This window comes from Urocampus carinirostris, chromosome 19, assembly GCF_059441175.1.
Source record: "Urocampus carinirostris isolate Australia breed hairy pipefish chromosome 19, RoL_Ucar_1.0, whole genome shotgun sequence".
In the NCBI taxonomy this organism is placed as follows: Eukaryota; Metazoa; Chordata; class Actinopteri; order Syngnathiformes; family Syngnathidae; genus Urocampus; species Urocampus carinirostris.
The window spans coordinates 19977212-19994136 of NC_142367.1; the positions used below are offsets into that span (position 1 = coordinate 19977212).

Here is a 16925-nt window from a genome sequence, read left to right on the forward strand (position 1 = left end):
TGACGGGGCAACTCCGAGATGCTGGCCTTCATGGCAGAGTGGCAAAGAAAAAGCATTATCTGAGACAAAAGGAAGAGATTATTTGGTTCAAAGAACACAGATATTGGTCACCTTGTTTAATACATAAAAGTGTTTTCATGAAAAACTGAGCGGTAGTCTATATTATATCAGGACGTCATATTGGGCATTGGTGGCTACTGATGACTTCGATACTGATCTGAAAAGAATGTGGTATCAAACATCCTCAATGAAAATGATCACTAATAATATAATTAATGAAGACTTCTCACGCAGGGAGCCCACATGCCAACCTCAACCAGAACAACTTGAAGTACGGCACAGACAACAATCGGTTATCGCCTCAAATCCAGGAGCCCGTAACCCCGCCCCTCAGTCCCAATAAGAACACTGGGCAGGAGGAGAAGGTGGTTCTGCTGGTGTGCAACCGGGCCTGCGCTGGACAGCAGGGACGAAGGTACGAGGAGGTTCGATGTATATCTACGAGAAAACAACAACAAAGGAACATCAGCAAAATAGGGCTGCAACAACTAGTCGATGACGTTGACAAAATCGATGACAAAGTTGACAATAAATACCATTGTCACCTATAGTCGGCAGACATGTTTTTTTCCAACACAGTTAGGCATTTTACAAGATTCTAATCCTTGACGGGATCACTCATGGCCAATAGCGCCTCTGTCTCAAGCGGTAACGTACAGTAATGACGGCATCAACAACGAGTATGCATACCAAAAGCAATTTAGCCTGTATACGGCCAATATAAAGAATATTTGCAAGTATTGCGAAGTAGATGTAGCGCAGGGGTGTCAAACTCGTTTTAACCCGGGGGCCACACGATAGAACAAACATTCTGTCGGGGGCCGGACTAGTAGATTAAAGAGAAAGAAAAAGAGAGATAAGGAAATAAAAGAAAGAAGGAGGGAAAAGGAGAGAGGGCGGGACATAGAAAGAAAAAGAGAGAGAGGGAGAGAGCGTGAGAAACAAAAGATAAAAAGTCGTGAGAGAGGGGGAAAAGAAAGGGAGAGGAAGAAAGAAATCCAAAGAGAAATAGAAAGACAGAAGGAGAGAAAAGAGAAAAGAAAGCGCAAAGGGTATGAAGAGTGAAAGAGAAAAGAGAAAAAAGGAATTTAGAGCAAAATAGGTTAAAAGACACAGAGAAAGAGACAAAGAGCAACAAAGGAAGAGAAAAAGAGAGACACAGAGAGTGAAAGAGACAGAGACAGAGTGGGAGAAAAGGGGTGGAAAAGAAAGAGAGAGAGAGAGAGAGAAATAAATACAAGTACAGTGTCTTTGTGAGAGGCACCTGGCTTTAACAACATCAAGTTGACATATTTCAACCTGCAGCTTGTTTTTCTCTTGCGCTTCTCTGAGTGTTGTCTCGCGGGCCGGATTCAATCCCCTAGCGGGCCTGATCTGGCCCGCGGGCCGCCTGGTTGACACCTGTGATGTAGCGTATCATCGTAGTACCTCGTGATGCATGAATATTTAAATAGAAAGCATGTCGGACCATTGAACGAAAATGAGTCTGACTCGCCTCGGTAAGATTCAAAAACATTCAAGTCATTATGGTTAGGTGACATGCATCGTACATTTTATATATTTTGCTATAAAAGAGAGCTGAATGTTATGCTAGACTGTACTTACAAACGTCAGTTGTTAAAACCGAGAATTTTTAAGTTCCTTGGTTACAGACTTTGCACTTGACCACTGAATGTACTTCACAAGATGGACGTAATATTTGTTTTAATTACTATTCTGCTGAAACTGAGCCTGTTTTTGGTTTACAGGGATTTCCAAAAATGTTTGATTTAAATGCTTTATTTACCTGTTTCTTAAAAATGGACAGAGGTTTGTTTTTTTGATTTACTGGGTGTTTATACTGACAGAGCACTGTGCCTAATTGGTGTTAAAAAGGCATTTTTTTATCTATCTTTTTTACAAAGTAATATTTTTCATTGTACCCATTTTCTTGTGTTGATTATCATTTGCCACATACGTGAAGCAACTTGATGCTAAATTCAGGAAAAAATAATAACAATAATCCGATTTTTCTACTAATCGTTTCAATAGTCATTAGTTGCATCCCTGTACTAAAACCTACAAAATGACTTATTAATTTCATTATGAACTCAACTTACTTCACAGGTTTGGGAACCCTTTCATTCTCTACCTGGAACGTACAGTCACTTGGGACGTCCTCCAAAAAGAAATTCTGGAAAAGATGAGGCACCTTTTGCGCCCTGGAGCCGTCGTGCAAGTACGTACGATATAAACGATTATCTCATGAAATTGCCTGGATCGTCGGGTACCACTTCCTGTGGTGTGTGATGCGCCACTACAGCTTGGTGGCGTCCTTACCTCTCCAGGTTGTTTGGGTATGTTTTTTTCTCCCCTACGTGAAATAGATAGATAGATATATGGATAGTTTATTCATCCCGATAGGGAAATTCACACTTCCAGCAATATCCTTTTGTTGTTTATCAAGAGATTAACAGGATGGCCTCGAGGTGCTGTGTTGTAGTTTAGCAACAGCGGAGTGGAGGACGTCACACGCTAGGCCAAAAATTCGAAGTCCCTGCAGCAGATGGAAATCTTTGCGCCCAGGGTTACACCACCTCGTATTCACACAGATAGCAAGTCCACCTCCTCTCCGCTTCCCGCATGCTTTTGTGTCTCTGTCTGTCCTAACAGCGCTGAAGCAGCTCCATGTTAGCGTCCGGGATGCTATGCGTGAGCCACGTTTCCGTAAAACACAGCAAACTGCACTCCCTGTACGCTTTGATGTTTATCACCAGCACAGCCAGTTTGTCGGTCTTATTTGGTAGAGAGTTCACATTTACCATGATTACCGATGGTACCGAAGGCTTATAAAGCCGCTAGCCGCTTAGCCTTCACCTTAGCTCCGACTACATCCACGATAGGGCCCCCTCATAATGCCGGCACAAGAATTCTTCAAGGAAAAGAGTTGATTCCTCGAATAAACGCATTTTTGTGCCTTAAAACCCATAACAATAGAAAGTAATCCAAAGTGTAGTTGTCAAACGGGACGAAAAACACAGAAGATAGAAGCAGATACTTAAAACAATAAATCACAAAAAGCGAAATAAGACTGAGCTGCTGGAGAGGCTGCCGCTCGCGGCGGCGCCTATGATGTCTGAGATAGTACTGGTTTCCATTGTTACCGGTAGAAGGAGAAGCCCCCTGATCCGACCCAGATACAGCACATTCATCATTTGGTCACTGTTGTTATGGGGTTCAAAGCGTCACCTCACTGTTCAATTATGAGCTGATGCCTAAATCACTGGGGGAAACTATTTTTCCCGAAGTTTTGAGTATCGTGTCGTACAATACTAAGGATCTTTATCATCATTATTATTATACTCTGTTTTTTTGTAGGTGGGACCTTTTACATTACGTGTGGTTGGAGTGGTCGGGATCACATATCTGCTGCCTCAGGAGGAGCAACCGCTCTGTCATCCATCTGTGGAGAGGTAATATCATCTCCTACCGCTAGAGGACGCAATGCCCCTTCCCTTTGATTGCATAACGTGCGTCCTGTGCTCCTAAGGTTGACTTCTCGTTTGTATATGCAGTAAATCCCCGGGATACGATATTAATGCATCTTAAGGTGGGGATCCAACAGGAAATTGACGTAAAGCAGGGTGCAGAAACCTATGATAATGCAATCCGAAGCCAGGGTACTCTAAATAAAAAGATTAAAATACTAGAATAGTGTATATTAGATATTACTTATGTGTTATATACATGTATATTATCAAATAACTTAAATTCATGTACATATAAAGGTAAAATGACATTTGATTTATCTTTATTTTGACGTGACTTGAGCTGGTCAAGTGGAGTTGCAGGTGGATAGATTGGACAGTTAAGGCAGATAAAAATGAAACCGATTTGAAACTATCCAATGTCAAGGATTGTCAAGGCCTTACAAAAATTTCTTGGTTTAATCCCTTCCTTATTTCTTAATAATAATCATTGTTGATTAATAATGCCATGCAACTTAGCGAGGGTAGCAATTTGTTTGCCCTTTTTGTATTTCTTGATCATCGCAAGCTTCGTTTTCACGGTTAACATGTTTTTGCTTTATCATTTAGCATCACTGTAAGCCTTTAGACCCATTGCGGATAAATACGGTAAAAAAAACCTGTATTTTATCGCTGACTCACAAAGTCCTTATTAAGCGCTCCATACTGAACTGAATCAAGATAGAGAAAGGCATTGTGGGAAGTAGCTTAGTCAATGCTATCTAATCATGTACAAAGCAGTGTTTTTCTATGACGACAACCAAGAGCAGAAAGGCATCTTGTAGACGTAAAATGCTGTGGGTTTGAAAAACAAACAAACCGTAAAGTGAAAACGTCAGAACCCGGGGACACTGTTTCCTAGACTCTACTGTGCATCTAGAATCATGAACAGGCTGTTTTATTGACTCCCTTATTGGAATTGAATTGAGTGGTCGTTATTGTCATTGATAGCAACATTGTGAACAATTGGTGTCAAATTATGTTTACTATTGTGGTTGTTTTTGTGTACAGAGCATACAAATCGTGTGGTCCAGGGGGGCCGCCTCATGTCAAAATTGTGGTGGAGTGGGATAAGGAGACTAAAGATTAGTAAGTATGACTTTACAACACAAATAATACCGGACAGACAGTTTTTTCCCCCCTTTTTTGTCAACGAGTCATGAGGTAACCAAACCCTCTAATTCCAAACAGAGTGCCAAGCAGAGAGGAAATAGGTATCAATGCTGTAAGGCTTAAGTATCAGTCAGCCAATGATCGAACCTGTGACTTCCCAGTGTTGGGGCGGGCGGTCAACCCCAAGGCCACCAGACTGGTCCTTTACATACACATATACAGAGCTACCAAATACTACAAATCTTCTGTAGTTTAACCAGTGTTCTCGTTTCCCTGTCATTATTACCCGATTACTTTTTTTTTTTTAAACAAAGATTTACCGCACTCCAAACTTTTCGTCAGGCAGATCCGCCATTGTTGTTTTGGTCTCGCGCCGATCTCGGCAAACGAGATCTCGTTGCTTCGAGATGACGTCGTTGTGGTGGCGGTTGTCGAGTGAAAGAGAAGTATGCCTCCGAAAAAACAGTTGGTTCTAGGTGCAAATCAACCAAAAATGGGTAATTTCTTCAGTGTCGGTAATAAGTCGAAACATAACACAGAAAGTGGTAACAATGGCAATAATTCCGGCACGAAAAAACGGCGGAGAAATTCTTCAGAAGACCGCGAAGGCAAGGAAAACACGTGTGTTGAAGCGAACGATTCGACGAAAGAAACTAAACAAAAGAATACTCCGAGCAAGAAAAGGACTTTTCTGCCAAAATGGACTAAATTATATTCCTGGTGACGCTATGAGGAGGATGATAATGGTTTCGACCTTGAGAAGGCATTACAACTATGGCGGGACAGCAAACCACAGAGAGTATATGAACTGAAAAATCTGAAGCGATAACTGCTTTGTATTACCAATTAACTGTGATGATTAAAACTGAATGAAAATATAGATTAATATAATTGTTTCAGCAATAATATTTTGTATAATGTACAATATTGATGGGAACTGAAAAATCTTAAAGTGATAACTGATTTGTATTACCATTAAACTGTGATGACTAAAACTGAATGAATATATAGATTTATATTACCGTAAATTCCGGATTATAAGCCGCTACTTTTTTCCCCAAACGTTCAACCTTGCGGCGTATTCAGTGATGCGGCCAATTTATGTAATTTTTCTAACAGCCGCTAGCGGCGCTCGAGTACAAAAGGTAAGATTCAGACCGGTGGAATATATGCGCCGAGGAAGACTGCAACTTCTTAGCTTGTGTACAAATTAAATTAGAGTAGAAATATCCTCACCATGCAAATTGCAAAAAGAAAGGCACATGACGCAGCTTTCAAGCTAAATGCAATCGAGCAGTCCGATAAAGAAGGAATCAAAACTACTGCACGTAAACTTTACTTATTTTGATATGTTTTCCACGGGCGAATCAAAAAGAAGGGGCAAAAACAACGGGGGCTGACGGGAAGTGGAGTAAAGGTGAGACGTGTTTGTGTACGCAGCGGACAATAGTGGATATATATTTTTCCCACCCTTACCTTTGGAAATATAATTTTTTTTCCCTTGGATTATTTTCAACGGGACCCAGACTCTGCAGGTCTGCATCAAACCTTAAGTACCGGTATCATTTTCCGTTCATTTTGCCGGCTGTGGTTTTTGGACTGTGTACTTTATATTCAGTTACAATCGCGGGACTCAAAGTTGGGTTTGGGCTAAATTTGTGATTGTGTTACAGGTTTTAATGTGGGCGCGTGCGGCTTATATACAGGTGCGGCTTGTGTAAGTACAAAAGCGGTTATCCTCTTAAAATGTGGTGGGTGCGGCTTATAATCGGGTGCGCTCTATAGTCCGGAATTTACGGTATATATTTGTCGCCGATTTACAATTTCAAGCGCGATAACACTACATTTTGGGGACCCATAGATTTTTGAGCATGCGAGTCCCCGGGACCCATCACTTTTCACAGGTAAAATGAACACTGTTTAACACGAAAGAAGATGGGAAATAACCAATAAAGCAAGGCTCATTTTACTTCTCTACATGGTAACCTTGGTTTCAATTCAAAGGTTAGTACAAGGCAATGCATTTCCAGTGCATCTTTAAAGAAAGAGTGCTATAAGATCATTATCACAAGTTTAAGAATATTGTCTAAGAACCTCTTTCAACCCAAAATGTCACTCTTAAGTCCTACTCCAAACCTTTGTCCAGATCTTTGATTGATCTAATAAACGATTTAGAATATTTGGCAGCTCTGCATTTAGTTTTGGTGAATTCAAAAATAAAACTAAATTCTGCGGGAATGTCGTGTTCACTTGCAGCCTGTTTAAAAGAACCGAGGACGAATACATCCCAGATGCCGAAAGTGTGCGTCAGGTGAAGGAACTGCATCTCCAACCTCAGAGTTGCTCCCTGGCACAGTGCTTTCAGCTCTATACCAAAGAGGAACAGGTCGGCTAAAATATCTGACACTGAATCCGAAAACTAAGACGGTGTTTTCACTATTTTGTTACATTTCCACTCATTCCCCCAGCTCGCTCCCGACGACGCCTGGAGATGTCCACACTGTAAGCAGCTCCAGCAGGGAAGCATCAAGCTCAGCTTGTGGACTCTGCCCGACATCCTCATTCTTCACCTCAAACGCTTTAGACAGGTCTGGACCTTAAAAGATCTCCCAAAGAGCGAGAAATTGACATTTTTCCGTCTTCCAGGATGGCGACCGTCGCATGAAGATGCAAAACATGGTGAAGTTCCCCCTCACGGGCATGGACATGGCTCCTCACATGGTGAAGAGGAGCCAGAGCAGTTGGAGTTTACCCTCGCACTGGTCGCCTTGGAGACGGCCTTACGGACTGGGCCGGGATCCCGAGGATTACCTCTACGACCTGTACGCCGTGTGCAACCATCACGGGACCATGCAGGGAGGACATTACACAGGTCTCACTGCCAGATTCAGAAGAACTATGTCAAGAAATGTGATTCCTTACACATGTTTTTTCCATCTTGTAGCTCAATGTAAGAACTCCATTGACGGTCAGTGGTATTGCTTCGATGATAGCGATGTCCATCCGATATCGGAGGAGGACGTCTGCAAGCAGACAGCTTACATTTTGTTCTACCAAAGACGGGCAACAGTTCCATCTTGGTCTGCCAACAGTTCTGTAGGAGGTAATTTACCGTATTTTCCGCACTATAAGGCGCACCTAAAAGTCTTAATTTTTTTCAAAAGCTGACCATGCGCCTTATAATATAGTGCGCCTTATTTATGGATCAATATTAAATCGCAAAGTCTTCCAACTAACTTGCAGCCGCCGACTAGATTTTCCCCCGAATGCCAAGTAGTCCGCGGTGTATGCTGGGATTTATTTACTGGCGTTTCGTTGGCTAACCAATGTGTCAATCATCATTTGAATCGATCACTATTGGCTAAAGTTATTCGGAGGTCAAGGGGCGGATCCTTTTTTATCATTTACAGGCTGGCATAGGCTTAAGCTGTAAAACAAAGCCTGCAATTGGCCGAAAAAGATGTGTCAATCATCAGTTGAATCGATCAATATTGGCTAAAGTTATTCGGAGGTCAAGGGGCGGATCCTTTTTATCATTTACAGGCTGGCATTGGCTGAAGCGGCAAAACAAAGCCTGCAATTGGCCGAAAAAGATGAATGCGTATAGCACATGGTTGACGGCATACAGAAAGCTTTTTTTTACTATTCTGTATTTGTAAATCTTTTATTATCCTGGATTTACTAAACTCACGGATATAAGAGGGCCATGACTGCATATTATTATTGAACACAACGACTTCGGTGAGCTACTTCGGCTATATATTTTCCCTGTATCTTGTTTCAGACTGAACTCGATGTTTCTGTGATAAGCGGTGCAGATAATGGATGGAATGGAGTGTCTATTTTTAAATTAAACTCAATTCCAAGTGTTTATTGTCATATGCACAGTAAAGTTGCGAGCGAAAATAGAAACTAAGGAATGCTTGGCATTTCTTGAATCCCAAGACTTTAACCTTCCGAATGATGGAACGATGCATTTGAGTGACATCGTACGGACACCGCATCCGCACGTGTTCTCGACACGTATTTGCGTCTTTGCAAGCTTTGGGAATGTTAAGGGGGTAATAAGTTGGACTGAACTATCTGACTGTTTTGTCGACGTTCCCATTGTAGCGCCTTATAATCGGGTGCGCCTTATGTATGGAAAATATAGGACCAAAAACTATTTTTTTGGGGTGCGCCCTATTACCCGGTGCGCCTTATAGTGCGGAAAATACGGTAGTTCTTTCTTTGGTTCCTGTAATTGCAGTCTTATTTCATTCTGTTCTTTCTTTCGTTCCATTTCTGGTGTCTTCCAATGATCATTCCTTAATTCAGGCCTTAGTTACTTCAATTAATTATTCTTTATTTATTTCATTTCTTAGTTCCAATATTAGTTTCTATGCCATACCTTATTTCTATCTTAGGGTATTACTTAGTTCTGTTTCTAGTTTATTTTATAGATGCTTCTTTAGGTCTGGTCTAAGTCTCTTCCTTAGTTTTGTCTGTAGTTTCATTGTTAGTTAATTTGATATTTCAGTTAATTCTCTAGGTCCTTCATCCATCCCATCCTTATTTCCGTCCTTAGTTCAGTTCTTTGTTACTTTTATAGATCTTTATGTTATTTCTTAATTAGTTGGTAGTTTGTTATTTTCCTGGTTCAATTCCTTACTTCGATTATTTGATGTTTGGATCCAACCTTATTTCCTCTCTTATTTAGTTCACTTCTTACTTTCCTCCATACATTTGACCTTTGTTTCTTCCTTAATTCTTTCCTTTGTTCCATTCTTAGTTATGTTCTTAGTGCTTTCTGTAGAGCCTTCCTTAGTTCTGTTCCGAGTTTCTTCCATAGATCCTGCTATAGTTTCTTCAATGTTTTTCGTTTTAGTTCCTTCCTTTGATCATTCCTTCGTTCCTTTCTTAGATCCGTAATTAGTTGCTTTTGTGGAGTTTTAGCCTGAGTTCCTTCTTTAGTTCCGATTTTAGATCATTCTATAGAACCCATCTTAGTTTTTTCTTTACTTTCATTGTTATGTTCTTCTGTATATCTTTCTTTCATTCAATCATTAGTTGCGTTCTTATTTCAGTTCGTAGTTATTTTCTTTAGATCTTCCTTAGTTTCCTGTATAAATCCTGCTTTAGTTTATTAATTTTGTTCTTGGCTCCTTCCCTTCTTCCTTAGATTCATTCTTGGTTCCTTCTATAGGTCCCTCCTTAGCTCCTTCCCTATATTCTTCTGCAATTCTGCCACACCATTCTCAGCTTTTTGCTGTCCCCAGGGTCTACCAGTTCTTCCTTGTGTGAGCATTGGATCGGCCGTCTGATGGGAAGCCGTCCGCCCAGCCAAGCCTCATCCGGTTCCTCCAGGCGTACCTCGCTGGCGTCGCTCTCAGAGTCGGCAGAGTTTGCCGGCGAACGCAGCGAGGATGACGGTAAAAGACACTTTGATTGGAGTTCTTTATTTATTCTCAAGCAAAATTCCTTGGTTTGCAGGCTTGTCAAGCCGATCCGTGATGAGAGGCATACAAAGGCAGACCTTTTCCTCAAGAGCGTCCATTGCCAGCCCATTGGTGCTCAGTGAGAATGGCCAGAAGCCTTCCTGGTCTCATTCGGCCAAACTGCAACTCCGTTCAAACTCTCCCTCACGGTTCTCCCTGGAATCGCATTCCTCATCACCGACGCTAGAAATTATAGGAGAGGTTGTTGATACGAATCTATCAACGTCCTGCTTTAACGGTTCACCAAAGATCGGAGGTAAATCAGATCACAATCCCGGAAGCAAAAGGCTGATAGAACAGCTTTACCCCAAAGCTACATCGCAGGCCGAGCCGAGGAACTCTCTGCCCACCGGGGATAACAACAATCTTGTCAGTGGTGCTGAACAGATCAGTCCTCGGAACGGGGCAACTTCAAAAGAGCAGAAACAACGAAATGTGGCTGCAGACCCTGCGTGTGTTAAACGGACCTCAGCTAAAACTGGGGTGGAGGGCGAAAGGAGTCCAAAGAAGCGTGCTGCCGCTTCCTCAACATCATCCAGCTCTTTATCTCCTGCGCCCCCTGCCGTGAAGTCTCCAGCTCGAACACAAGCTAAGGACAGTGCCTGCAGTTCCAAGGACAAGACCGACGGACCTCCGAGGTCCAGCAAGGCTGGTTCTTCGAGGACAGGGACGCCTTCTAAAAGAACCACGTCTCAAACGCAGGACGGGTTACATCCTGACTTTGCCCACCAGAGGAGAAGTGGTTCTCCGGGAAGCTCCAATTCCCAAAGACGAATGGCTCCCAAAGGAGGTGCAGACAAGAACTCAGGGAGGAGTAAAGGAGCCGACAGGAGCGCCAGTCGGGATTCTTCACGGACTAACGCGGTGTCCGAAAAGAAGTTTACCAACGGGGGTCCTTCCTCCCGATCCGGTGCTGGTACCAGATCCGAGGGCAGACCTGGTAGAGCCTTGGAGAACAGGACGGTCGCCCGGAGCTCAAGCAGTAGCTCTTCCATGACGAGTTTGCGATCCTCCAGCGTGGTTCCTCCGTCCGCTGCCCTTTCGTTAAAAAACCCTCGAAGGAACAGTAAGACTGAGGACAAAGCTTTGTCCTTCTTCAAAACAGCCCTGAGGCCCAAGGACACCCGCAAGTCTACAGATAGCAGTAAGTCAACGACAGCGGACCCCAAGGGGAGTCTAGATGACGGTGGTGGAGATGCGGCGAGAGAAGCCTGCAAGAAACCCCAGAACTCGGTTTCAGACGCCACCGCAGGCAAGGACAAAGACTCATCCAAAGGTTCCGGTGCAGCCAAACATTCCCTGCTGCCCTCTGCTAAATCCAAACTCTCAGATACGACCAATCAGGCTCCTTCTCCAAAAGAACTTTCCAAAAAAGAACCCATCAAAAAGACCATGCCGTCACGAAAAATCCCCATCAACTCTACACATTCAAGCCAGAGGTCCAAATGAAATCCACCTCACTCTCCTCTCTAGTGCAGCTCCGAACACTGAATCGACACCTTTAGCCTTTCAGTGCTTCCTGGTTTACAGCTGCCATTCTGGACAATTCCCGTCCACTTTGTTCTATAGTTATTTAGGAATGGGTTTTACCAAAGCACTTTATATGGTTGTGATGATTTCTGGGAAATACTATACTGTACTGTACATAAGCATGAGTTGCTCATTTATCGGAACGATTGCCTTGTTGTGTCCGTAGCTTAGCTGGATGGAGAATTTTGAGCCTCGTTTCCACCAATCGGAAGACTTCCGATCTGTTTGGTTGGCACGGATTTTTGATGCATCGCTTACGATTTTCTCAATGTTCCATGGAGACAGTGAACGTTTGACCATCTTTTTTGATAGATAAACCCAGTGACGTGGTGTGAGGGTCATGTCCGGTGAGACAGTGAAATTTACAAATAATTGATCTTACATGTAATTCATCTTTTGATTGAAGTCTATACGCTGCTTCTTTTTGAAAAGGACCGTCAATAGATAGTTAATCCTCCAAAATCAAAACAAGTCCATGGAATGAGAAAACACTTGCTGAGTGGCTTGACTTACTGTTAGCTTGCTAATGCTATCACCAAGTCTTTGTTTGGGGCTGAAGAGTGTGCCAAATTAGAATCCTTGGTCTCACTATTACCCAGGGTTGGGTAGGGTTACTTGAACTTGATTACTTTCAATTACTTTTGGATTAGGGCAGCACGGCGGCACAGTGGTTAGCGCATGTGCAGCACAGTTCAAGTCATGGGAACCTCCAGCGTGGGTTCAAATCCAGCTCCAGACTTCCTGTGCGGAGTTTGTATGTCCTCCCCGTGCTTGCGTGGGTTTCCTCCGGGCACTCCGGTTTCCTCCCACGTTCCAAAAAACATGCATTTCAGGGGAATTGGCCGGTCCAAATTGTCCCTAGGTGTGAATGAGCGAGTGAGTTGTCTGTTCCCGTGTGCCCTGCGATTGGCTGGCAACCAGTTCATGGTGTCCCCTGCCCACTGCCCGATGATTGCTGGGATGGGCTCCAGCACCCCCGTGTCCCTACTGAGTATAAGCGGTGTCGCTGATGAGATGGGAGATGAGATGAGACTTTTGGATTATTCCAGTTCCAAATATGCTAATAAAAGACAAAAGAAACTAAATATGAATAAAATTATGACTCACAACACGTGGTAAGCTTTCTCTCCTGGCTTTGATCTCCGGCAAAACGAACATAAAATGCGACAGAAACTAAATGAAAATAAACCCAAACAGCTTGCCAACATTAGTTTTGCCGTTCCATGTATTCCGTTACTCGCCAAGTCTGCACAAAATTGAGTCATTTTATTCATATTTAGTTTTTTTTTGTCTTTTATTAGCATATTTGGTATTGGAGTAATCCAAAAGTAATTGAAAGTAATCCAGTTAAAGTAACCCTACCCAACCCTGCTATTACCCACTGCCATGAGGCAAGTAAATAGCGCGTCTTCAGATGCTTACCAAATTAATACTTGTTGTATTAATAATATTTAAATTAATAATGTGAAAATTAAGCAATTTTGAAACAGATAAAACCATAATTGTGAATTAAAACAGGCCCGATTTTAACACTGAGTAAAAATAACCTTTTAATATATTTTTGATCTTATATTTTTAAGATAACAGGGGAGGCACAAGTTTCACCTGCCTCCTCACTAGAAATACCTCAGAATTGCTTTTAACGTTAGCTTGAAATGGATTTTATGAAGCAGATGCTAATGCCGATATTTGACGGTATAAAAATCCGAATACACGTAAAACACGTAAAAATCAATCGTCCAATCCTCAAAGTGTTAACATCAGGCTATTGATCTGCCATGCTCTGATTATCGAATTAACGAGTTTCCTCAAGGAGTTTTTTTTACCCCCATTGAGATGCCAATCGTAGTATTATTACGTTAAAAAAAGGGGTGGAGCTACTTGTGCGTACTGCCCTTTGATTGGCTGACAGACAATCGGTGGAAACATGGCTCAAAAGCGCGAAACCAATGATACCCGGAGTGTCGTAAATGGATCACTCCCCCGGACTACTTCCCCGGAAATCCTTTATCCCTCCTTCATAACGGAGAGCCAAACGTCAACAACAGTGCCTCAGATAATCGTAGTATTTAATGGAAATCGTATAACTGCAGGTACTGGTAAATTTGTGGGCAAAATTTCATCTATATAACGCACTGAATATGTGATTTCAATTAACACACCTATATAACCTTAATCACTGTTTACATACACTTGATGTAAGTTATGGTGAAACAATAAGAGCCTTGGGGGATTTCATTTCAGGACAACGAGGAAGGGAAAGAAGCATGCGGTTGTTTATTTTTGTCGGGGAAAATCGCAGTTCTTTAACGTATGTGTGTTTACTTACCTGTGTTCTTACGTCGAGGGTAACCTTCCAACTGGTGCCCAGCTGATGCCAACATGTGGCGCCCTCTAGTGGCCTCGCGGCTATCTGACTGCCACACTGTTTCGGAACATTCCTTTCAAAACAACACAGGGTGTACAAAGGCCATATTGACACACACACACAGACTTCTATTAAGTCCTCCGAGAGGTAGGATCTAAAAAAATCTAGCCCGACCCTGCCCGAGTTCACACTTGAGGGACCGAGCCTGAAGCAAAACCGAATTTCCGCATTTTTTTGTGAGGACTCTGATTTCGGGCCAGGTTCGGGCGTAAGAGCTAACCTCTACGTCCTCCTGTACAATTTTATGAGATCTAATTCTGTTTAAAAATAGTATTGGTGTATTTTCACTGTTGTTACAATTGCCACAATTGTAAAACGTTTTCTCACGGCTTCACTTTTTACCTGGCAGTTGCTATTTACAACCAGAATGAAGCCATAGATTTTTTTGCCAATTTTGGATTGGCCAGGATTGATACCAGGTACTGATATCAGACTAATTTTAAAAATACCAGCATAGGCTGTCCTCTAGTGGACATTTGATATAATCAAAACCAGAAATTTGGAATTGCCATTAGTTTATTATAAAGGAACAGTATGTATTTTTAGACCATTAGGTGCTGCTTTGATGTGTCATGCAAACAAAATTGAGTGATACAAAGCACAAGGGAAATTATAAACTACGGGGACACTGGTTTTCTTTCATATATTTTGCAAGGGTACTTATTTATTTTTCACTCTTTTCTGGCTTTTTTTCTCTTTTCTTCATATTTTCTTTCCATTTTTCTCCTTTCTTTTACTGCCTTTTTTCTTTTGTTATTTCTTTTCTTTTAGTTTTTACTCTTTTTGTCATTTTTAGTGAAAGACTAGACACAAAGGTGAGGGGTAATAATTTTGTGTTACAGGCACTTTGAGTCTCTGTAGTTTCTGTTCTTCGTTGTGCATTTAGCACTCGTTTTGGGTTGCATAACACCATACAGCAGGGGTGTCAAAAAGGCGGCACGTGGGCCGGATCAGGCCCGCTAAAGGATTCAATCCGGCCCGCGAGACAACGCTAAGGGAAGCGCAAGAGAAAAACGAGCGGCAGGTTGATGTTGCCAAAGCCAGGTGCCTCTCAAAAACGCTGTACTCGTATTTATTTTTCTCTCTCTCTTCCTTCCTTTTTCTCTCACTCTCTATCTCTCTCTTTCACTCTGACTCTCTTTTTCTCTTTCTTTGTTTCTCTTTGTTTTGTCTCTGTCTCTCCATGTCTTTTTATGTTATTTTGCTCCTTTTTTCCCTTTCTCTCTTTTTCACTCTCTCTTTCTCTTTCTCCCCCTCTCTTTCTCTCCTTCTCTTTTCTCTCTTTCTATTTCTCTTTGGTTTTTCTTTTTTTCCTTTTCTCTCTTTTCACTCTTTCTTTCTCTTGCTTTCCCCTTCTCTCTTTCTCCCCTTCTCTCTTTCCTTCTCTTTTCTCTCTTTCTATTTCTCTTTGGTTGTCATTATTTTGCTGTCTTTCTTTCCCCTTCTCTCACTATTTTTCTCTTTATCTCTTGTTTCTCATGCTTTTTCGCTCTCTCTCTTGCTCTCTCGCTCTCTCGCTCTCTCTCTTCCTCTCTCCCTTTCTTTCTCTTTCTCAATTTTTTTCTCACTCTCTTTCTCTCTTATTCACTCTGTCTCTCTTTTTCTCTTTCTTTGTTTCTTTTTGTTTTGTCTCTATCTCTCCATGTCTTTTTATGTTATTTTGCTCTCTTTCCTTTTTTCCTTTTCTCTCTTTTCTCTCTTTCTATTTCTTTTTGGTTTTCATTATTTTGCTGTCTTTCTTTCCCCCTCTTTCACTATTTCTCTCTTTATCTCTTGTTTCTCATGCTCCTTTGCTCTCTCTCTCTCTCTCTTCCCCTCTCTCTCTTTCTCCATTTTTCTCTCATTCTCCCTTTCCTTGTCCCACCCTCTCTACCTTTCTCTCCCTCTCTTTCTCTTATTTATTTCTCTCTTTTTTCTTTCTCTTTAATCTACTAGTCCGGCCCCCGAGAGAATGTTTGTCGTATCGTGTGGCCCCCCGAGTTAAAATAAGTTTGACACCCCTGCCATACAGAGACATCTCACGGTCAACATCACACACTGTACCTTTAAGAAAGTCAGGCTTTTAAAAAAAAAACTGTGTGTGACTTAGCTATTTAAACTAGTGAATATTACAAGATAGAAATTACAAGCTTTTTGAATCCCCCCCCACGGTTGTTGATTTTTCGGGAGGTACCGGATCTCATATATTTGTGCGGGCATACCTACTAAAGCGTACATGTACATAACGCTTCGGAGGCGACCGAGAAAGGGTTGCATGACGACAACTGGCTTTTTGCATGCACTCAACTATGCAAGCAAGTATAACGATCGAGTACCGTTCTTGGATGTGTACATAGTATTTCTTAGTGGTCTATTTTTCCAAAAAAAATGCCAGCATCAAAGAGCATGTTGAAGGCATTGTTTATCGACGCTTTGTTTGCACAACTTGACATTTTGTATGAATGTTACAAACGGCTCATTTAACCTTCTCAAAAGTAAAGCGACTCACTTGAAAACAAAGGGCCTGGGTTGTGTTTTTGTCGCTTGGACCAGATGATGAAGGTGCTGCATCGGAGTCAGATGAGGAGGCTTCTCCTTGAAGGATTTTATACATTTTACTATAAACAGGAGCACGGCGGCGCAGTGGTTAGCGCGTGTGCGGCACAGTTCTAAGGTCTTGGGAACCTCCTGTGTGGGTTCAAATCCAGCTACCGGACTTACTGTGCGGAGTTTGTATGTTCTCCCCATGCTTGCGTGGGTTTCCTCCGGGCACTACGGTTTCCTCCCACATTCCAAATACATACATTTCAGGTGAATTGGCCGGTCCAAATT

The 16925-nt window shown here is 42.1% G+C and overlaps 1 protein-coding gene across 1 annotated transcript in view; it reads left to right on the forward strand.

The window, feature by feature from the left end:
* LOC148347643 (ubiquitin carboxyl-terminal hydrolase 31-like) overlaps positions 1–16632 on the forward strand; it is a 39848-nt gene extending 23216 nt beyond the window's left edge. The window contains exons 7-16 of the mRNA XM_088322994.1: positions 295–475; positions 2167–2278; positions 3418–3512; positions 4578–4655; positions 6936–7065; positions 7148–7267; positions 7326–7551; positions 7624–7782; positions 9938–10090; positions 10152–16632. Coding sequence (XP_088179120.1) covers positions 295–475; positions 2167–2278; positions 3418–3512; positions 4578–4655; positions 6936–7065; positions 7148–7267; positions 7326–7551; positions 7624–7782; positions 9938–10090; positions 10152–11605 — 2708 coding nt within the window. The 3' untranslated portion in view covers positions 11606–16632. The remainder of the gene's footprint in view (positions 1–294; positions 476–2166; positions 2279–3417; positions 3513–4577; positions 4656–6935; positions 7066–7147; positions 7268–7325; positions 7552–7623; positions 7783–9937; positions 10091–10151) is intronic.
* Positions 16633–16925: the final 293 nt, after the last annotated feature.